This window comes from Sarcophilus harrisii, chromosome 4, assembly GCF_902635505.1.
Source record: "Sarcophilus harrisii chromosome 4, mSarHar1.11, whole genome shotgun sequence".
In the NCBI taxonomy this organism is placed as follows: Eukaryota; Metazoa; Chordata; class Mammalia; order Dasyuromorphia; family Dasyuridae; genus Sarcophilus; species Sarcophilus harrisii.
The window spans coordinates 393,800,818-393,824,511 of NC_045429.1; the positions used below are offsets into that span (position 1 = coordinate 393,800,818).

The 23,694-nt window shown below is 41.3% G+C and overlaps 2 protein-coding genes across 2 annotated transcripts in view; both read right to left on the reverse strand.

The window, feature by feature from the left end:
* ABCA4 (ATP binding cassette subfamily A member 4) overlaps positions 1–10,919 on the reverse strand; it is a 118,846-nt gene extending 107,927 nt beyond the window's left edge. The window contains exons 1-2 of the mRNA XM_031967109.1: positions 10,606–10,919; positions 9,725–9,922 (exon numbers count right to left, since the gene is read on the reverse strand). Coding sequence (XP_031822969.1) covers positions 9,725–9,922; positions 10,606–10,812 — 405 coding nt within the window. The 5' untranslated portion in view covers positions 10,813–10,919. The remainder of the gene's footprint in view (positions 1–9,724; positions 9,923–10,605) is intronic.
* Positions 10,920–11,000: 81 nt separating this feature from the next.
* Positions 11,001–21,859, reverse strand: LOC116423644 (retinal-specific phospholipid-transporting ATPase ABCA4-like). Its single transcript, XM_031968701.1, has 4 exons — positions 21,854–21,859; positions 21,347–21,436; positions 12,889–13,129; positions 11,001–11,472 (listed from the first exon to the last, which is right to left on the reverse strand). The coding sequence occupies exons 1-4, from the start codon at positions 21,857–21,859 to the stop codon at positions 11,273–11,275; spliced, it is 537 nt and encodes a 178-aa protein (XP_031824561.1). The 3' UTR covers positions 11,001–11,272.
* Positions 21,860–23,694: the final 1,835 nt, after the last annotated feature.

Genomic DNA, 23,694 nt, shown 5'->3' on the forward strand with positions numbered 1-23,694 from the left:
CAGACAAATAGACACAAGCCTAAGCAAATAAGTAGCTACCAGCCCTAGGCCAGCCACATGTTTCTCTGTAGCCCTAGGAAAACAGAAACACTCTATTACCCTGGGCCCCAGCACCAAGAAACTTGAAACAGTGCTCCTTCCACACCGGGAGTAGAGCACGAATTTGTTTTTAGAGCTTAAATTTAAGAGAAAGTAAAAGAGCCTCTCCCCACCCCACCCCCCCAAAAATGAGAGAAAAAAAGAAAGAAAGAAAAGAAAGTATGACCATAGCAAATCTAACAGAGAAGATCGATACAAACTCAGAAAAGGACAACACTGTCAAAACACCTATGAAGAAAACCTGGAAGAAAAAATGGGAATTGGTCTCAAGTCCAGAAAAAAGTCACGGAAGAACTCAAAAATGATCTTTAAAAATTATATAAGACAGATACAAAAAAAAAAATGGGAAAAGAAATGAAAGTGTTATAAAAGAATTATGAAAAGGAGTCAATAGTTTAGAAAAAGAAAACAACCACTTGATAGAACTGGCCAAATGGAAAAGGAGATTAAAAAATTCACTAAAAAAAACAACTCCTTAAAAAGTAGAACTAGCCAAATGGAAAAGGAAGTATAAAAGTTAACTGAGGAAAACAACTCCTTAAAAGTTAGAACTGGGCAAGTGCAAGCTAATGACTGTGAGACATAAAGAATCAAACAAATTCAAAAGAATGGGAGAAAAAAAGGAAAAAATATAAAATACTTCATTACGAAAAAAATCAACAAATGAGGTAAAATGATCCAGGAAAGACAATGTCAGAATCACTGGACTACCTGAAAGCCATAATCAAAAGGAAGACCTGGACATCATCTTTCAAGAAAATATCAAGGAAAACTGCTCTGATATCCTGGAATCAAAAGGCAAAATAGATATTGAAAGAATCCACAAATAAATTCGGGAAAGAGAGTCCAAAATAAAATCTCCAAAGAATATCACAGTCAAATTACAGAACTATCAGATCAAGGTAAAAATACTTCAAATGGCCAGAAAGAAACAAATCAGATACTGAAAAGCAACAATCAGGATCACACAAGACTTAGAAGCGGCAACATTAAAGGACTTCACTTCCAGTGAAGGAACGTGATATTCTGAAAAGCAAAAGAGCTAGGACAACAATCTACAATCACCTACCCAGCAAAATTAAGAATAATGTCTCAAGGGAAAGAATGGTCATTAAGTTAAATGGAAAAATTTCAAGTTCTCACAAGGAGAAGACCAGAATTGGACAATTTGATCACTAATATCAAGACCTAGAAGAAGCCTAAAAAGGTTAAAAAAAAATAATAAGAGATTCTGTGGAGCTGAATTTTTTACACCCCTGTATAGGAAGATACTTGTTAATTCTTAAAAATTGTACCAGTAATAGTATGATTAAAAGGAATATACATAGAGAGAGTACAGTTTTAAAGTAAATTGGAGGGAATGACAAAAAATAATTAAGGGATGAGAAAGGGGAGTACATTGGTTGCAGAAAGAAGGAAGAGATAGAATGGGGTAGATTATTTCACATGAAGAAGCACAAAGCACTTATTACAGTGGAGTAAAACTTGGGAAGTTGGGCAATGGGCATCATTTGACTCTTGCTCTGGTCAGTATTGACTCAAAGTGGGATTGATATACACAATGAGTTGAATACAGAAATATGTTACCTGACAGGAAAGCAGGAGATGAGATTAAGTAAAGGTGGGAAAGGAGAGGGGGAACTAACAAAAGAGAAGGCAGAAAAGAAGAAAGGGTGAAAATGTGGTAAACTGTCTCCCTTTTAATCTTGGGGGGGGGCTCTGATATAAACTGTGTCCCCTTTAATCTGGGGGGGGGAGGATTGGAAAGGAACCTTTGGGGGAAGGATGCTCTTGGATCTCAATCCTCCCAGCCTCTAGGAGGGACCACACACATTCTTAATGGAAACTCCCAGATAAGTAATCTCATTCAATTGGAAATCTCTGCGAAACAGCTCTCTAACTCAGGACCAGGACAAACCCAATGAAACTGAAGGCCTATCAATCATCTCTGCTAATTCCTAATCGGGAGTTTGTCTGCTAAGAAAGCTTTTTTTCTTAGTGTAAATAAACCCATTCTTGCCACAAATCTTGCCAAAGGAGAAAGAGAATAGGAGGAAAAAATAGGATTGAGGGAAATATACAGTTAGAAATCCTAACTGTGAATATGAATGGGATGAACTCTCATAAAATGGAAGGAGAGTGGATCAAAACCTAGAATCCTACAATATGTTGTTTATAAGAAACACACTTGAAGCAGAAAGATACACACAGAGTAAAAGGTAAGAGACTGAAGCAGAATCTATTAGATAATTTTGATTTTTTAAATAAAAAAGCATTTGCACAAACAAAACTAATAAAACCAATATTAGGAGAAAAATAGATAGCTGGGAAGCAATCTTTACAGCAAATGTCCTGGATAAAGGCTTCATTTCTCAAATATATTGAGAACTGGGGGGGCAGCTATGTGGTGCAGTGGATAGAGCACTAGCCCTAAAGTCAGGAAGACCTGAGTTCAAATCTAACCTCAGGACACTTAATACTTCCCAGCTATATAACCCTAGGCAAGTCACTTATCCCCAATTGCCTCAGCAAAAAAAGCAAATATATATATATATATATATATATATATATATATAGAGAGAGAGAGAGAGAGAGAGAGAGAGAGAGAGAGAGAGAACTGAGTCAAATTTATAAGAATACAAATCATTCCCCAATTGATAAACGGTCAAAGAATATAAACAGGCAGTTTTCAGATGAAGAAATCAAAACTATCTATAGGCATATAAAAAAGAGCTCTAAATCTGATTTCTGTGGTACTAGCTCACACCTACCAGACTGGTTAATGTGGAAAAAAGGATAGGGCAACCAACTGTTTGTTGTAGCAAAACCATTCCAAGATCTGTGTGACAGAGATCATAAAAAAGGGAAAATGACTCACATATGCAGACATATTTATAGCAGCCCTTTACATGGTGGCAAAATATTAGAAACTGAGGGGATGCCCACCAACTCAGGAATAGCTGCTGAACAAGCTGGGATATATGAATACAATGGAATACTATTGTGGAATAAGAAATGATGAACAAGCAGATTTTAGAAAAACAAGGAAAGACTTGCAGGAAGGGATCCAAAGTGAAATAAGCAAAACCAAAGAAACATTGTACACAATATCAGCAACATTGTATCATGATCAACTCTGAGTGATTCAGCTTTTCTCAGTAAAACAAGGATCTAAGGATTCAAGAAGGAAAACACTATCCACATCCAGAGGGAACTGACAGACTCTGAATGCAGATTGAAGCACATTTCTTTTTCACTTACTTTATTCTTTTTATGTTTTTTTCTTTTTGATCTATTTCTTTTTTTGCAACTGTGACTAATATGGAAATGTGTTTCACATAACAGCACATATATAACATTAAATCTCTATAGGCACTTTTAAGAAAAGCCTTTGGATCAATATGACTATGATGACATATAATAGGAATGAATGTAAAGTCAAACTTGAGTAGAAAAAAATCAACACAACTATAAGAACCATGTCTAGAAAGGTTTTTTGTTATTTTATTTTTTTTTAAATTTGGAGATTTTAGTGGGCTACAAGTTCAAGAAGAGGCAACAGTCAAGAAAACTAATGGGATTTTAGATGATACTAAGAGAAATATAACGTTTAGAACTAGTGAGTGAATGAGTCAATCAAGAAGAATTTATTAAGCACCTACTATGTGCCAGGAACTGTCCTAAGCTCTTCAGGAACGCACAGTCTTATTGGAGAGATAAATGAAAACAATTAGGCACGAAGATGATGTATACAGGGTAAATTGGAGATACCCTCTGTATTTTGCCCTGATCAGAGTACAAATTTGAAATATAATGTTCATTTTTTCAGTGCCACATTTGAGAAAGGACACTGATGGACTAAAGAGTTTTCGGAGGAAGAATAATAGGTGGCTAAAAAGTTTCAAGATCATATCATTGGAAGAATATTTAATCTGGAGAAGAGAAGAATTAAGGGAACCTACTATACATGTTGAATTATATTGAATAATAAATAAAATTTCTCCCATTAGGCATTGTCACCTGGTCATGAAGTACAAATTACATCACAAGACTCAAGAAATAGGTTCTGTCCATTTTCAGAAAAGAAAAGGAAAAGAAAACTTCTTTTGGACAAAGCTTCTTGTCCAAAAATTCTTATTGGACAAAAGCTGTCCAGTTCTTCCCAGATGTTTGGTCAAAGGAAAGATTCATGCAGATCTTCTTAAAAGCTACTGTCACAGAATAGTAGCCATTTGTCACCAGGATACACTTATATCCTTCAATAGCTCAATGAAGACACAGGTTTTATAAGTTACAATGAGCCTAGCAGTGCATATACTGGGCACCATTAACAATACAAAAGAAGTACATGATGTGGTTCTTGTCTGTAAATCTAGTTGTAATCTAGCATCAGGGACAGATCTAGTAACAAATGCAAAATAATGACAGTCATGTAGGATGGGTGTCAGGTTTTCCCAGACAATGTAATTTCCCCCCCCCCCCGAGGCAATTGGGGTTAAGTGACTTGCCCAGGGTCACACAGCTACAAAGTGTTAAGTATCTGAGGTCACTTTTGAACTCAGGTCTTCCTGACTTCAGGGCCACTGAGCCACCTAGCTACCCTGACAATGTAATTTTAAAAAAATATTTTTTATATCTGATATTTTATTTTTCCCCACATTTAAAACAATTTTTTACATTTGTTTTTGAAACTTTGTGAGTTCCAGATTCTCTTTCTTCCTCACTATCTTTACTCCCCCCCCCCCATTAAAAAAGTACATGTGAAGTTGTGCAACATATTTCAATAAAAGTCATATTGTGAAAGAAAACACAAATCTCCCCCCTTTAAAAAAAAAAAAACAATCCTCAAGAAAAAAAGAGAATATATGTCAGTCTCTATTCAGACATAATCAGTTCTTTCTCTGGGTATGGATAACATTTTTCATCATAAGTCTATAATAGTCATGGATCATTGTGTTACTGAGAACAGCAAAGTCATTCACAGATGATCATCCCAGAACATTGCTTTAACTTTTCACACAGTACATTTCACTTTGTTTGAATTCATGGAGGACTTTCCAAGTTTTTCTGAGAGCATCCTGCTCATCAGACAATGTGATTTTATAAAAACATTTCCTGGACTGGGGCTTCTTAAACTTTTTTCACTTGTGAGTCCTTTTCACCCAAAAAAGTTTTACAGGATCCTGGGTATACAGGTATATAAAATAGTTATACAAACCAAATTATTTAGTGATAATAAACCATGATTTTGCAACCCCTGCATTCAGTTAGTTAAAAGACCCCATAGGGGAACCCACAATTTAAGAAACTGAGTCTGAGGTCATAGATGGAGAGCTGAAAAGAAGCTTAGAAATTAATCAATAAGCATTTATGAAGCACCTACTATGGGCCAGGCACTGTGCTAAGTTGTGGGAATATAAAGAGAGGCAAAAGACAGGCTCTGCTCTTAAGAAGCTCACAGAGGGAGACAACATGCAGACAACCATGTTCAAATGAGCTACGTACAGGATAAATTGGATATAACCAATAGAGGGAAGACACTAGAGTTAAGGGGAATTGGCAAAGGCTTCCTGTAGAAGTGGGATTTTAGCTGGGATTTGAAGGAAGCTGGGGAAGCCAAGAGGCAGAGGTGAGGAGGAAGAAAATTTGAGACCTGGGAAAGTCAGAGACAGTGTCCAAAGTTAATAGATGTGCTGCTGCAGGAAAATCCAGGAGGCTGGGGTCACTGGATAACAGAGTAGGGGGTAGGGCTGGAGAAATAAGATGTTAGTAGAAAAGCCAGGGAGACAAAGTATGTAGGGCTTTGCATGTCAGAGGGTTATATATTTGACCCTGGGGCTGAGAGAAAGCCATGGGAGTTTGCTGAATAAGAAGCTGCAGGTGACTTGGTCAGATCTGTGCTTTGGGAAGACCATCACATCCCACCTTCTCATTTTATCACTAAGAGGTAATAGGAAATTAGCCCCAGGTCATATCACCAATAAGTGTCTGAGAAGGGACTTGAGCCTGGGTCTCAAGAGGCAGAAAATATCATTGCCAAGACTAAACTCCATTGTGAAGTCAAGACATCTTCATCACAACATTGTTGGTCTAGTCCATCATATTTATTTCAATTCAATTCAACCCAACAAGCATTTATTAAGTGTCAGGTACTGTGCTGGGCAAAGACAAAAACAAAAATGAAAATGGAAATAAGCAGTTTTGAGAGAGAAAATGCCAGCAATTGAGAAGGGATACATTGCACAGTCGCTAGAGTACCCAAGTCAAAAGTCAGAAAAGTGGAAGTTCATCTACTGTTTTACATTCTCAGGAGCTATGTGACCCTAGGCAAGTCACTTAACCTCTAAAATTTAGTTTTCTCATATGTAAAATGGGAATAATAGTGGCACCCATCTCCAGGGTTCTGAAGGTTTTGTGAACCTTCAAGTGCTATATGAATGTTAGTTATTATTTCTGGAGGTGGGTCTTAAACTGAGCCTTGAATGGAATTAAGGATTCTAGTAGGGAAAGCATTTCAGGTATGGTGGGTCAGCTGAGACAGAGGTGCACAGGCAGGAAATGGAATGTGGTATAAAGGCAAATTTTACTTTTTGTGAGAGGACAGTTTGCTGGAATGGAGAGTGCTTGAGGAAGGATGATATGAAATGTCCACAAAGACAGACTGGAGTTGGATTGTGAATAGAGTTTTTGAAATGCCTCCTGTAAAGTCTTTTGACCTAAGTGTGGGGAAAGCCAAGGAGCCTTCCCAGTGGCAGCACTTGTATTTTTGAGACATCTAAATGGCAAGAGTGTATAGTGCTGGACTTGGGAGTCAGAGAGACTTGAAGAGGAATCCTGCTTCAGACACTTGGGTAGCTGTGTGATCCTGGTTAAGTCACCTAATGTCCTGACTCAGTTTCCTTATCTGCAAAATAGAAATAATAATGGCACCTATCTCAAAAGATTGTTGTGTGGATAAAGTGAGATATTTGTAAAGTGCTTCACAAATCTTAGCAATCTATATAAATGTTAGTTATCATTATTATTCTTAGAGTCAGACTTCTCTACTGCTACTCCACTTCTTCCTCTTTGACCCAAAGCACTAACAGGGAGAGAGATCTCACATAGATAACTAACGATGTGTAATCCCAAAATGCCTTGTACTTGGTTTCATGGTACATTGCGTGGTCTTTCCCCCCACAGATTTATTTGCCTGATCGAGGTTTGCTTAGGCTAACATTAAAAATAGCTGACATTCCTTAAGCACATTCCAACTGGGTGGTGGTGGGAATATGACCCAGAGTGTGCGAGGCTGGGGAGAGAGGCTAGTCCCAAAACACAACACGGCAAAGCCCAAACCTCCGGCTCTGAGAAGCTGAGCGCACTAAGTAGATAATAAATGAAGAAGGTACACAGGTTTATGAAGTTTGTAACCAATGTTTTAACTAGGTCTCTATATTAACTGAGTCCACAGCAGGCAAAAACAGCTAATAAACAAATATTCTATTTATCCCTCAGTCATAAAGGGGGGGGGGGTGCAGGGAAGGTGAAAGTTGGTTAAAGTAAGCTTTTATGCCTTGTTCGTGGATATTTTCATATGAAAGTTTTCTTTAATCTTGGCTTCCTGGTATGAAATTCAAGACTTTTGTAATCTGAATATACTGTGAAATTTTTAAATACTGCAAACTCTAGACAAGGTTTCATATGTTCCAGGAATAACCTCTAAGTTAAACAAAAAAAGATAACTTTTCAAACCCAAGAGTAACCAGAAGGGTAACTAATGAATTTTCTAATTGTCCTCCCTTGCTTCAAATACCCGTGTGTGTGTGCCTCTGTGTGTCTGTGTATGTATTGAAGGAGCTGGACATGTTTAACTTGGAAAGAAAGATATAGCAGAACATGATGTGCTTATTGAATTAATTAAAGATCAAACTGAATTAATAAACAAATATATTTATATATACAACATATCACATACATTGGTGATATGTTTATTTTATGCCTCTTTATTTATCGCAGATCTGACCACTCGATTCTTCCTTGGTCGGCGACACTGGTTGGGGAGAGAATTTGTTGGGGGTGAGGAGAAATCCTCAGAAACTGTTCGATAACACATGGATAAACTCATGGAGTACTTCCACACTGCAGCTGTTTCTGAATAGTCTTAAGGCCTTTCTTCCCAGCCCAGGACACTGCAACCTAATCAGTGGCTCAGAGTATTTTTTTATTTCCTGGAGAGAAAGAGTAAGTGGGAAAAGACAGAGAGGGTCGTGTAGGGCATACACAGGGGCATTCTGAAGCCAGCTCGGACCTCTTAAAGGCTGGTTGTCTAATGTTCAATGTGAGCATTTACCCTTTAAAAAATCAGCAAATGCTACAAATCACAGCACACGTGTATTGTTTTGTTCATTATCTTAACTTGAGAGATCCTGGAGAACATGTTCATAATGCAGATTAAACTTACCAGTGTGCCTGGTTTTCTGGAGAGCCAGATAGTAACCCTGTTCCAGCGCACTCCTGAGCAGTCAGTATTGCAGAAGGCATTTGGCAGGGAAAGCATCAAGGGCATTAGATGCCTGAGCACCCACAGAACAGCCACCTGAGAAGCTGCGGGTGTGTCTTCAGGCGGTTCCAGAGTTACAGAATCTCAAGGGAAAGGGGCACCAGAGGCCATAGAATGCAGCCTGTTACCCAAAGGAATCCTGGCTCCAGCATTCTTCTCCAGCCTTCAGGCTTAAAAGCCCTGCACAGGAGCCTCACACTTTGTATCTGGGTGTCCCTGAGCACTTTACTTACCCACTGTCTGCCTCAGTTTCCTCATTTGTAAAATCAGGGCAGGCACTCAGTGGACTTTAAGGTCCCTTTCCTCTCTACCTCTGGAGGAGTACTTACGTCCCTATCTGTTCTTTCTATCTTAGGGAGACAGCAAAATGCAATTAAAAAAATACTGAAGAAGAATGATATGGCCAGCATTTACTAAACCTTCAGGTTTACAAAGCATTTTACATATATCCTTGGTCCAATGATTATATAAAGAAAATATTTATATAATAATGAAAAGAGCACTAGGTCCTGGGTTCAAATCCTACCTTAGATGCAATATTTGTGACTTTAGGCAATTCCCTCAATTTCCCCAGCCCCCATATCTAAAAGGAGAGGGTTGGACTAGAGGTCTCCAAGGTCTCTTACAGCTCCAGCTCTAGAGTCCCTGTCCATGCCTGGCTGGGGGGTAGAGCAGTCACCTGCACACTCTCAAATGCTAATCCTCCCCAGACAACCAGGTCATTTCTAGGATGAAATGACCAAGCTAGCTTGCCTGTCTTCCTTCCTTCCTTCCTCATTTACATATAAAGAAACTGAGGCACTGAGTGTGAAGTGGTTTGCCCATTATCATTCAGATAGAAATATCTGAAACAGGTTTATGATCCAGGTCTACCTGACCTGAACTCCAGGATTCTGTCTATTGCTCTTGAAATCTAGAACCATGGTTCCTCTCTTTATTGAGCAGTATACGCCTTCCTTCTGCAGTGAAAATGGATCTCTAAGCTGGAAGTCCATGCTGTTGGCTAATGGAATCTCTTCTCTCTACTTTCCAGGGTGTTTGTTCCTTAGTGTAAGTACATTATGGAGAACTTCAAGGACTCACCTCCATGTACTGATTAAACAGACGCAGGGTACGGTCTGTGAAGTTGAAGATATTCCTCCAGCCAAAGTGTACCGTGTCTTTAGGCTGATCCTGCTGAGGCCCATTAGAGAGAAAGTTGAGAATGACTTCAGCTGTGATTCCTTCCCCATCAAGCTGTCTGTTCACAAAGCTTTTCACTGTTGGATTCTCCAGAGTATCCTAAGAAAGAAACAGGAAAAGTATGTTGGGAATTTCTATAGCATTTCCCCCTATATCCTAGATTTTGATATAGATGGGACTTTAGAGGTCCTCCAATCTAATACTCTCACTTTATCAATGAGGAAACTGGAGCTCAGAAAAATGGAGTGACTTGGCCAAAGTCATGTAGGTAGAAATTATCAGTGGGGATATGAATCAAGATCACACACAACACAAAAGGACCTTCCTGAATCTGTCTTACGCCTAGAGCCCTCTCCCTCTCTGTCTCTGCCTCCTGACTTCCCAAGCTTCCCTCAAGTCTCAATGAATCACAGAAGTGTACCTCTCTTAGTGCTTTATCCTCTCTGACTCCTGTCTGTACTTGGCTGTCTCCTTTTCTCTCCCCACTAGACTGGGAGCTCCTCAAGAGCAGCCCATCTTTTTCCTTTCTTTGTATCCCCAGCACTGAGCACGGTGCCTGGCACACAGTGGGTGCTTAATAAATGCTTGGAGGCTTGACCACGCCATGCTTCCTTGCCCCACTCCCTGGATCCCACACCATCACAGCGTTAGAGGGGGGTTGTGCTTGCTATATTTCTGCCTTCATGCTAAAACCTGAGGAAGCCTTTCTTGTGAAATGCAGACAATTTCCCTCCTTATCTGCTCCCCTCCCAGACCCTCTCTCCAGAGCTCCCCCCACCTACTCGGATCATGGCCATCTGGGTGCTCTTGTCGAAGAAATGCCAGATCTGGGGCCCCACTTCTTCCCAAGCCTTGAGGAACTGCTGAACACGTGCCAGCTCTTCAAAGGTCGAGTTGGCCTGAGAGACAAGGAGGGACAGACAGACAGAGGAGCAAGGGCGGGGGAGAAAAAGAGGGAGCACAAGAGTCCACTTTGTGCTTTCTAACATCCCGTTGGGGCAGTCCTGGCTTTCCCAGAAGTTTTCTCCTCTTCTTCACTGAGCTGAAGGTTCCTCCATCTGCGGAGGTTTCTCAGAGCAGCTACCATTTCTCCCACACTGACAGAAACGACTGCTTTCTTGCTGTGCAGAGATGCTGACAGTGTCATTGTCTACTGCACTCCCTGAAAATTTCTGGTTTCCCCCTGTTAGGGAGCTGGTCCCTCCCCTTCCCTTCTCAACACTGAGCCCGGGCAGCCAGGGCAGACCAAATGGCCATCTGACCTCACTGACAGGGGGAATGGCAGGCCCTGCCATCAGAGAGCAAGCACAGGGCTCCGTCTGGGAGAGCCCGTCACTGATGGAGATGCTCAGCCTGGTACACTGTGGCAAGGACAACTAGGGGTCCTGGAGGCGGCCCGCCAAGAAACATCCCACCAGAAACAGAACAGAAAAACAGAAGGAAAAAAGCCTATCCTCTTGAGGGACCCAAGACAAGGAGGCATGAGGGTTGAAGAGAGAAGAGGCTTACATGCTTTAATATCTTATGAACAGCAGGAGAATCCGGAGTAAAAAGGATTTTCCCCATCAGCAAGGGCTTTGCTGCCCTCCAGGCTATTTTAGTTAAAGGGTTTGCTTCCATGTTCTGGATCAATGAATTACAAAAAGATGCTGCAAAGAGAGAAGACGGTTAATGGCCTGGTATCGGCTCTGCCCCAAAGCTTTTCACCAAGCACAGTCACGATCATGTCCAAACCCCAGGCCCCATTCACTCAGAACTGGAGGCCTGAACAAATAAGCCGAGCTAATAAGCTGGGCTCATACAATATCAAGTTCATCATTAGGAAATAACCAAATGCCCCAGTACAGCTCAATCAAGACTTTTCCCACTAGAGATGAAAGCTGGGGCTTACCTATTATATTTTTTCTTTCTTTCTTTCTTCCTTTCTATTTTCTTTCTTTCTTTTTTTCCTCCTGAGGCAATCAGGGTTAAGTGCCTTGCCCAGGGTCACAGAGCCAGGAAGTGTTAAGTGTCTGAGACCAGATTTGCACTCAGGTCCTCCTGACTTCAAGGCTGGTGCTCTATCCACGGAGCCACCCAGCTGCCCCCTGATATATTTCTTACTTTAGAAGAGAAGAACTGAAAAGACTGCTGATGATTAGGCCAAGAGGCAAAGGGCATTATCCCCCAAGAACAGGAGGTACAGAGCCCAGGAATAATACAAGGACTCTGACAACTGAAGCCATCATTGATTTTCCATCAGTTCTGTGGCTCCCTTCCAAACTTCTCTGAGCTGCCTTTTACCTACTGCCTGTGTATCTTGTGTGGATCTGATTGTGTGGACCAGGTCTCCTCCATTAGAAGGTCGGCTCCTTGAGGGCAAGAATAATTGGGGGGCATTTTTCACCTTTCCTTATAACTACGGTATTTTCCACATCGCCTGGCACAGAATAACTGCTTCCTGACTTGGCTTGACTCGATACTGTTGTCAGTGTGGCGAGGCTGGTGTAAAGCTGGCACCTCTCTCTCTGCTTACTTTATTTTTTAGTTCATGCCAGTCTGTTGTTACAAGAGCCAAGAAAGAAATAGTGAAGGGTGGGGACAGTTCCCTAGTAGGGCCTTGGCATCTAGAAAGTTAGACAGGGCTGCACACACACATCTCTCTTGCATTGTGCTTGTCAAAACACCCACAGTCATGCTGACTTGCCAGGGCCCTTCCAACCTGAGCTTTGCTTGAAATGTTGGCACGCTTCCCACTTTCCTCCAATTTTTCATTTAGAATTTAACCCTACTTCAAACAGATCAGAGACCAATGTCCCCTCTGTTTTTCTCAACCAAGTCTTGGCTGAGTCTGTGTCTGATGTCCAAATAACTCCACAACTGCTATCTTCTCATCAGTGGGAAAATAGAGGCCCCTCTTTCCCACACCCACCTGCCCAACAAAGGTGCAGCCATTTGACTGTGGTCACTCGAGGAAGTCACTGTATTCAGGCCAAAACAGGATTCCCAACCATAGCCTAGAGTGTCTAACAGCCTGACCAACATGGTAGATGAGGAGTCACCCAGAGGCCTAAAAGAAAACTTACTTGTCCTTTTATCATAAGAATAGACAGGATCTTTTCTGGAAGGATCTATGCCTAGGAAGGCTTTGTAGTTGTTGTCTTCATACCAGTTAAAGGAAAACACTCGGGAGCCGCCCCCCTCTGGGTAACCACACAGGAGCTCAGAGAGGATCCTCATCAATTGGCTAATTGACTCTGGCTCCCCGTTCTGCAGGAGAGGTCTAGTTACCCACAGCAGGTCCTGGACGCTTGGCCGCACAGCTAGCTGCGAAAGAACAATGGCCCCAAATTAGTAAAAATAATAACTGACATTTATAAGTCGTTTCCAGTTTTGAAATGGATTCTTGATAATATTTAATAATGTTTATATAATTATCACAATATTCATCTACATGTTACAATTACATAATTTAAATGTACAAAGATTTAATAGGGCATATTAAAAACCTAGCAATCAATATCAACAACTAAACTTGCATAGTAACTCTAAACATTTTAATTAATTCAAGTATCATGACAATTTTTCATTTACTCTTTCTATGCAAGAAGAAAGTATTTAACAAGTACCTACTATGTGCTAAGTTCTTTAAAAATAATTTCTCATGTGATCCTCACAACCACTTTGGGAGATATTATTATGCCCATTTTATAGCTGAGGAAACTGAGGCAGAGGTTAAGTGACTTGCACAGGTCACACAAGCAGTAAGGCCAGAGGTAGGAATCAAATGCAAGTCCCTCCTAACTCTTAAGCTCAGTGTTCCTTCCTGAGTAAGAGCACTATAGTTCTGGAGCTGGAAGGGGGCAGATTTTCCATCTAACCCAAATATCCTCCTTACACGGATGAGGAGAATGAACTTGGGGAAATGAGTAACTAGCCCAAGAACACAGGGAATGGATTTGAATCCAAATCTTGTGACTCCAGATCCCAGCTTCCTTCCCCTGCATTAAGTTGAGTCCTGTATACCAAGTTGCTTCATTAGCCAGCAGAGTCAGAGCTGACAATGGAGGCAAAGGATAGTTTTTTAGGCAACAAAAATTGTAATGGGCTGGGGTTTGAGTTGATACACTGAGGTCCCAAGTACGTGAGGCTAAATAGTAATTGGGCTATACTCTATTAATATACATGATTGGATAAAGAATGGTCCCTGCCCACTCTCCATGCAAGTCCTGATGTGTTGTATAGGAAATGAAGATTTTTGGTGGGTAGAGGCAGAGTGAGAAAGCAGGGTGGGAGAACAAGACCCAGGTACCCCATGTCCAAAATGCAACAGAGGCTTCCATTGGGCCTCAGAATGTAGACAGGTTCAGGGAAACAGAATGAGGGGCCCAGCCCCAGGGCCCCAGGCAAAAAACACTTGGGGCATGATGGCAGCCAATGGTGCACCCAGAGAGTGCCTAGAAGTCCAATACCCAGACATGACCAATCAGCCAGGAAGCCATATGATGGCAGAAAGGGATTACACAATCAATCAGCCAGGAAGCAACCTGATGGGAGAAAGGGATTACAATTAGGGAGAATAGAGTTGTATGCAGCTGAGACAACTGAGATACCCCCTGGAGAGGTGAAATCTGTTCCTCTCCAGCCTATGGATCCCTTGCCTCCAGGCACAGTAGGCTTGACCATTTTACCTCCTGAGAGTACGTACAAAACAGTGTCTATCCACACACTGTGGGAAACTGGGGAATGTGTAGATAATATCCCAGTCACCAATACAGGCAGACAATGTGTGACCCAGGAGAAATAGTAGCATCAGGTTTACTCATACAGAATCCTAATAAGCAGTTTGGTAATAGTCACCCAGATTCTGATTTCAGATCACAAAATCTATTGGACAGCAATTACAATGGCCGACCATCTCACAATCTTAAAATGGTCTTCCATTGGAAGGACTGGTTTGAACACTGGTGCAGATCGGATGGTCATTAAGGGGGGGCCCATCATTGGCCGTTAAAAACAGACACCTACATGTCTGGTGTGGGAGGATCAACAGCCGGAGTTAGTGCTTCCCCTAAGGTGGACTTTTGAAAAAACGGAGTTTTTCTCCATAGTTGAAAAAATCCCCATCTATCTGTGCGGAAGAGGCGTTTTACACTTGGGGTTAAAATGGTACTTGGTTTTTTAAGCAGGGGTGTGCACAACAATAAAACAGATAATGGTCCTGCTTAACTTAAAACATTTTGCACACTTTTTGTGCACAGTATGAATTTTACACCCACGGGCATATCTTTTAATCCTCAAGGACAAATATGGAGGAAACAGGTAAAGACACTCCTCCAAAAAAAAGGGGGAGCCCGGTAACCCTAGAGAACTTTAAATCAGCTCTTTATTAAACTTCTTGATTTTTGACAAAGATGCCTGGCTCCGGCGAAAGTTTTATAACCCCGGAAGGTCTGTCCAGTGTGAGCAGCTCCACTATCTTTAGATAATCGCCAGGTGAGGACCCAGAAAGTGGTGAATGGAAAGGACCAGATAGGCTAACTGCTTTGGGAGAGGGTTTTGCTTGTTCTTGGGTGGAGAAGGAATCAATCAGATGGGTGCCAACAATATTCCCCTTGTCCATCCAGAGAGAACAGGAACCCTTGAAACAAAGGAAGACCAAGAAATATTGAGTGGTTCTGTTGCTGATTGTCTCACCATTAAAAACTGGCAGTTTGGCATTTGACTCATGGCATCAAGATTGGACCAAAACCCTCAGGAATCATTGGATTCTCTGGACATGATAAGATTGTTGTAGGACTTGAAAACCCTCAGGAATCATTGGATTCTTTAACTGGACTTGAAAACCCTCAGGAATCATTGGATTTCGGATATAGGACTTGAAAACGCTCAGGAATCATTGGATTCTCTGAGACATAGGACAAAACTCTCAGGTCATTGGATTCTTGAAATAAATAAGACTTTACAGGACTTCAAAAATCTGCTGGAATTTGGATTCCCAACACATAAAAAGACTTTGCAGGACTTCAAAAAACTCAGGGGATCATTGGATTCCCTGACATTGAAACAATGGAAATAGATTGGTTTGGACATCTCTTGGCCGCTGAAGAAAGTTTGTGTGACTGTTGTTTATACCCTCCTTCTAAGACTTCTGATGATCTTTTCCAACACCATTTGATTTATATTGTTTGCTATTCCGCTACTTGCGTGTACAATTCCGTTTGTTACACCCATCGAGCCTGCACTGACTGTGGGGAGGTTCCCTAATACCTCTCGTTTTTTAAATTAACGCAATACCTCCCATGCTGATGGGTTTGTATAATAAGACCCTTCAGCCCAGGCCCCTAAAACTTCCTTTGGTGCTTTCATCTCCTTCCTGAGATGTCAGGAGGGCGTGTATTCCTTTGGTCTTTCCCGCCTTTCCTGAAATCAGGAGGCTTGATCACCTCCTTTGGTCTTTCCCTCCTTCCTGAGAAGTTAGGGAGGCTGTGATCACCTCCCTTGGGGCCTGACCTCCCTGGTCAGGGTGGTATGACCACCTGTGTTCTAAAATAAAAGAAAGCAGGAGATGTAATGGGTTGGGGTTTGAGTTGTCTAAATTAAAATGTGAGGCTAAATAGTAATTGGGCTTACTCTATTTATACATGATTAATAAAGAATGGTCCCTCCACTCTCCTCAAGTCTGATGTTTGTACAGGAAATACGATTTTGGTGGGTGGAGCAGAGGGACACAGGAAGAGAAGCTGGGAGGAATTGGGCGGGGTTCCATACTCCTGCTGCTGGTCATGTGGCTGCTGGTCCTAGCTTTGACTCAGCTGCCACATTCTCCAAATTTTCTTCCCCTCATCCTTCTTCACTGAGAATAAAGACTGACGATTTTCCCCTAACCTGAATTCCTGACTCTTGCTGATTTAAAAATACGTGATCTTCACAAAAAATAAAGACAGACTGATGTGCCCAGAGGAATGGAGGAAGCCGGGAGTGTGGGCGAGGAGTGGTGTCCACTCCTGGACCTAAAGAATCTATTAATAGTCTCCTTCTCTTCCTTCAATTCCCCTTGTGTGTCTTTCCTGGAAATGTGTCTGGTGGGCTATGGGAGAGCTGATGGGGACTCTTGGTCTACTCAGCACAGGGAGAAGTCTATAATATCTCCTCTAGGACGGAGAAGAGCCTCCACAAGAAAGGTGGTGCTGGCCAGCGCAGGCTACCTAAGCACAAAGCTTATAGATTGGAAAGAACAGCCCCCTGAGAAGCAGTCTCATACACTGTGAACTTTTGGCTTCTCTTTTGCTTTGCTGAGAACTTGTAGGAAATGAAGAAGTAAACTGGAGGGAGAAAACTCTCAGCCCTACTGAGAAATTCTTTTCTCTGAGATTCCAGGATAAAATTTAGCATATGACCCACAGAAAGTTAGTTCTTTATGTGTCTCTTTCTTTTCTCTCTCCTCCCAAACTTTTCCCATCCTGCCTCCCCTGTTGTCTCTTTATTTTCTCTCTCATTCTCTTCTCTTTCCCTCATCTTCCCTCTTCTTCCTTTCCTCTTTTTCTTTCCCACTCTCTCTCTTCTTCCCTTTTTCTCTCCTCTCTCTCCCCTTCTGTTTCAGAACAACAAACCACCATAATCTGAAGAAGAGAGATCTACATCAGTAAGAAGAATGTCCAGGGTTTATCTGAGAGGCCCCAGGATCCCCCTTTGCTTAGCCTTTGGGGAAGGAGGGACATACTTCTTGCAAACATACCTCCCAACATGTGTTAAAAAGCATTTGGGGATTTAAAACTATCACTGGAACTCAGTGGGGTGGGTCTGCAATCAGTCCTCCATAGACATTCTGGGAAGTTTACTTGTCACCCCTTCTTGGTTCACATGCCAACCCTCGCTTCTGTAAAATGACAACTGTTCCAGAGAATCTGAGCAGTCACGCCTGTGATAATAGTCACAGTCACCAAAGAGAAGATGCCGGGGTCCTTCTACCACTGTGAATCTCACAATGCCCTGGGAGGGATTAGTCTCATGGTCATTATTATATTTGCCCTTTTGGCCAAAACCACACAGGATGGGCAACGCGGAGGGAATGTAGCTCCCCTTACTCATGTCAAAGGGAACGGCTTCCTGCAATACTGGGGACCTGGCCATAACAACCAACAGGGAAGAGATGGTGGCTTATCATACTGGCAGATTTTGCACAGTTGGGATGGGGAGTTAAGAGAAGACACGTTCACAAAGGTCTTCCTAGGTTCTAGCACTAGCCCAAATGGAATCAGATTAAATCTAACAGGGGTGAATGGTAAGTTTGCACTGAGGTTGAAAAACCTATCATCAGTACAAGCTAGAGGAGGAAGGGATGGTTACAATTAGAAAAGATTCGGGGCTTCTAATGGACTGCAAACTCAATATGGGGCAACAGAACAATATGGCACTCAGGATGCAACTGTTCCATGAATTAGTCATTGATCATCTCACCTGTTCTGCCCTAAGCGGACCCACCTATGGGTCCTTTCAGCTGACAAGAAGACTTGATAAGAATTGGATTTAAATGCTGAAAGATTCTCACTAGAAAAGAGGAACTAGACTTGTTCTGCCCGGTCCCAGAGGGCATAACTGGGACAAATGGGTGGGAAGTTTCAGAGAAATAAACCAAGTCTTGGTAAGAGGAAGATTTCCCTAATGCTTTATTGTTGTTCAGTAAAGTCGGAGCCTTTGTGACCCCTTGAATCATAATGTCTGTGGGGTTTTCTTGGCACAGATATGGAGTGATTTACCATTTCCTTCTCCAGTGGATTACAGCAAATAGAGGTTAAGGGATTTACCTAGGATCACACAGTAAGTGACTGAGGCCACATTTGAACTCAGATCTTCCTCACTGCAGGCCCAGAGCTCTCGCCACTGGGGCACCTAGCTATCCCGACATAACAGTTAGTGCTTTCCAAAAGGAGAAGAGGCTCAAAGATATGGTCTCAAAATTAGAAAACTGGAAGGGAGAGCAGAAGCCATCTAGACAAACCTCTTTTTTTATAGACGAGGAAACTGGGGCCCAGAGCAGCTAAAGGGCTCACACAGATGAAATCTTCAAGAAAAGCTAGCTAACTATGGTTCAGACACGGATTGATCCAGATGTCCTCTGAGTTCCCTCGTGATTATCCAAATCCGAGACTCATACAAGGTCAGTCATCAGCAATGGTTACTACCTATTGGGTCCTCTACATGGGTACACAGAGATTTGCCTTACATTCTAAACAATCTAAGCAATCCCCTGACAACCACTCAGGAATGAGAAATGTTGATATGCCTTAAATTCCTTTATGTACTATCTGCCCCATGCTTGTTATGTTGATAGGCACCAATTTGGAATTCTTGAATCCTGATAAAGCAAAGTATGATTAAGTAAAATACCTTAAAGAGCTGGGTGATGGGTTGAATACAGTGTCCTCAATTTCCACATCCTACCAGCATAGCTACTATGTCTGCTCTATGCTCATTTTTCCCCACAAAAGAATGACTCGATTGAAAGGTTAATCAGTCTGCAAAGGCAAGATCCAACTTTAAGTTGTTCTGGTTTTGGGGGAACACAACCTGATATATTCAGGGCTGAGAAGATTGGGAAGTGGGAGTGAATGGGGGAAGGACTGAAGGTTAGCTAGCTTCCTTGGCACATTTTTAAAAACAAAATACAGAAAATGGGCCATTCTTGGGTCTGGGACAGTATCTTAAAAAAAAAACAAAAATGAACTGGGATGGACTTTGAGAGATAGTATAGAAAGTGCTAACCTTCTATGGTCAGGAAGACATGGATTTATGGGGTCAGGAAGAACTAGATATGACTGAATGACTGAACAACACAATAGGCAGAGCTATAACTAGAAGGCCAGGGTATTGATTCAAGGACCAAATTTTAATGAACTCCAAAAGCATCTCCATCACTTAGGTGCTAGAAACAACCAAGCTTAATATCTGGTTAATAAAAACAACTCATTGAAAGAGGAAACCACCAAATGGCATTTGCTTCCTTCCCTTTTCTCTATCCATCCCCGGCCCCCATGGGGCAGTCTCTCCACACACACCTAACTGTGAGTATGCTCACAATTATGTACCACTTTCTTGATGCAAGCTCTGGGTCCTTTGTGAAATTAACCCTAAATCGGCAAAATTCTAGTTACAAATTCTTCTAGTTCCTCTGGTCACAGCAGTAGAGGAGATGGGGCCCAGTAGTGGGTCAGCTTTTAATTAAGAGAAGACAGATGATTACTGATCTTGGGAGCAACTCAGACCTGGATGGGTAGATTTCTGATTGATCTTGAGCTTATATATAATTATTAAATATATATTTGTCCTTTATGAATTCTCCACTGAAGCCCTACTCTAATGCTTAAGCATAACATTTGAAATATCCTGAGCTCTAGAAGGCAGTCTCAGCAGAAGTTCTTGTAGGACCAGATTTAAAGTTAGGCTTCAAATATATATTCAGTGATGGACTTTATAGATAAGAAGATCAGACTACAGAGTTTGAAGAAGTTCATCTCTAGAAGGTTGGTCAATGGAAGATTTTTTTTTCTTTTTTCCCCTAAATAATTCTTTTTTTTATTGTTTGTTTTTGTGGCCAAAGCCATTCTCATATTCTCTACCAAGGCATGAAGGGGTCTTTAATTTCATCCCACATCCTCTCGTTGATCTTTTGAAGAATTACCAGAAGATGAATTATTTTGATCATGAATAAACTTCTAGATAAAATGGGTTTCAACCCTTGTTGGCTGAGGGGGAGAAGGGAAGGATGAGGTACTTGCTAGATTCAGAGTCACTGAGCAGAGGATCAGGATTGGAGTCCATGTCAAAGGTGATTGCTACAGACAAAAATGTCCAACCTGGAGAGCAAGACTTAGTGGTAATATGGCTTGGTCACAGCATTATAGGACTTCATGTTATGCCTAGTAGTACCTGCCTATACTTTCCATTATAAGGGAGACTGAGCCTGGTAGATCTCTTGCATTTAGAATTTCCAGGATACCAACAGGGTATCCACACTATCTGGCATCAATATAGTGAGCCTTTGGGGAACAAGAAGTCACCATGTTTTTCCAAGGAGAAATAAACCAGCCCAGGCCTGACACAGAGCAGGTCAAAATTTCAGAGCCATTTGGTCCATGAATCACCCTTGAATTTCCAGACTGGGTGAGAGAAGAAAACAATCTTCAAAAATCAAAAACAAAAAACAGGACTGAAGAATCACAGATGAATTAGCAGCCTGGAACTCATTCACCAACTGAAGAGGCTTATATTCTGGTCCTAGGGCCACTTGTACTGCACTCAAAAGCCACAGGATTCTTGTTCAATGAGTAAAATGAGAGAGATTCAAAAAAAATTAAAGGGAGGTAAAAAGATTTTAAGACTATTAAAAGGGATCATCAACTGTCACACTACAAACTGGAAGGCCAGGGAGTCGTGTTGCTCTCAGGGATCAACTACTTGGTGGATTAAGTGTGGGAAAATCTGGGAAAACCATAATCATGTTTCCTTGGTCTGCATTGTAATTACTGTCATCAGACCACTTACCTCTTGAACTTTTGGAGATATAGTAGATAAGGCCTTTCCCCAGGATCTCAGATTTATACCTTGAGAACTGCCATCTAAGAGTGTGGGAAGCTATAAGTGATAAGAAAGGAAGGGGGGAAAATTTCAGTTATACATGTGTTTGAATATATACATGTATGTACACACACACACACACACACAGTCACTCCACTCTCCTATGCTCATAAAAACAAAATAAAACAAAACATTTCCTCCCTGCTTTCTGATCACAGAGCCTATTTTTACAAGATTGATTCCAGAATCACAGCCCTCTTTTTCTAATCTAGTTGAGAAAATCAAAGGACCTTATTCCAGGTTATCCCACTGAGCAAGTCAATCACAAATAGTTTCATGGTGACATTAAACACACCAAAGCAATCCTGACTGCTGGTTTAGAGGCACCAAGCAAGACTCCTGGAGGAAGACAAACAGAGAGCAGCTGTGGGAGCCAGAGGAAGAATGTGAGTGGAGAGCTGCCAATCCGGTCACCTCCATGGCTCTCTCCATCCTCTCTGACTTTCCTGCAGATTGTTCCCATCTTTTCTTCCACTGAGTTCTCTGCATTCAGGTCAACCCCTCTTCCTCTGTTCAACACTGGCTCTCTTTTGTCCTGGGAGTTCTCTGGTTACATGATCCGTCTGAACGGCTGCCGCTAGTGATTATCCAGGGGAAGAATCACTCCTACGGATTCCCAAATGCCAACAAGCTCCTTTGCCCAGTGCCACAGTGCCCAGCTCTGATTGCATTCTCCACTTCAGTAGTTCAATGAGCTACCTGACTTGGCTACAGGAACCTCCAAGTATTCCAGGAAGACCAAAAGCCAAACCTGACTGAACAAACTCAGTCTCCATAAATGTCATGACTGTGACTAACAAAATTCCCTACCTCATATGGACCTTTCAGGAAATTTAATGAAAACTGAACTCCAATTTTGAGGGACTAAATTACAAACTACATCAGGACCTTTTCTTGATGCATTTTGGAATGCATCATACTTGTGGTGTTTTAAAATCAATATTTATGGACATCCTTTGCTTTTATATTAATCACATTTCCTTTTCCTCTTTCCCCAAAAGTCACCCCATATAATAATGAGAAAAAAAAGGAAATCCTCCCCCCCTCCCCACAGTTGAGCAAAACTAACCAATATATCAAAAAAACCTAATATTATTGTTAGTGAGTTGTGAGCGGATCAACATTCTGGAGGCAATTTGGAACTATGCCCAAGGGCTATCAAACTATGTATTCCCTTTACTCAACAGTGTCTTTTTATTATTATTATTATTATAGTAACTTTTTATTGACAGAATCCATGCCAGGTAATATTTTTTACAACATTATCCTTGCACTCACTTCTATCCGATTTTCCCTCCACCCTCCACCCCCTTCCCTAAATGGCAAGCAGTCCTATATATGTTGAATATGTCCTAGTATATCCTAGATACAATATATGTGTGCAGATCCAAACAGTTTTCTTGTTGCACAGGGAGAATTGGATTCAGAAGGTAAAAATGACCCGGGAAGAAAAACAGAAATGCAAACAGTTTACATTCATTTCCCAGTGTTTTTTTCTTTGGTGTAGCTACTTCTGTCCATCATTGATCAACTGAAACTGAATTAGGTCTTTTGTCAAAGAAATCCACTTCCATCAGATTACATCTTCATACAGTATCGTTGTTGACATATATAATGATCTCTTGAGTTCTGTCATTCATTAGCAAATCTGGAAAACCATAATCAGTTTCTTGGTCTGCACCTTTGTATTTCTTACAGAACAAAACTTTCCTCTTAACTTTTGAAATTTACAAATTCCATTTCCCAGGATCTCAGATTTCATACTCTTAGCAACTCCACAGTAAGAGTTAGAAAGTTTAAGATAGAAAGGGCAATAATTTCAGTATATTGTTTGAATATTACATATACACAGAACACACACACACAGTCACCCACTTCCTTTCTCATAAAATCAAAAATAAAAAAAAGCATTCCTCCTATGTGCAAAACCTATTTTTAAAGATTTGTTCCAGAATCAAGCCCTCTTTACTAATCTAGTTAAAAATCAAAGGACCTTATTCCAAGTTATCCCACTGAACATGTCAATCACAAATAGTTTCACAGGTGACATTAAACACACCAAACAATCCTGGAGCTTTTAGAGCACAGCAAGACTACGAGGAAGACAAAAGAGAGAGCTGTGACAAGAGGATATGAATGTAATTGAGGCTGCCAATCCTGTCACACCATGGCTCTCTCCATCCATTCTGACTTTCCATGAGATTGTTCCATCTTCTTCAACTGAGTTCTCTGCATTAGTCAACCCTCTTCCCTTC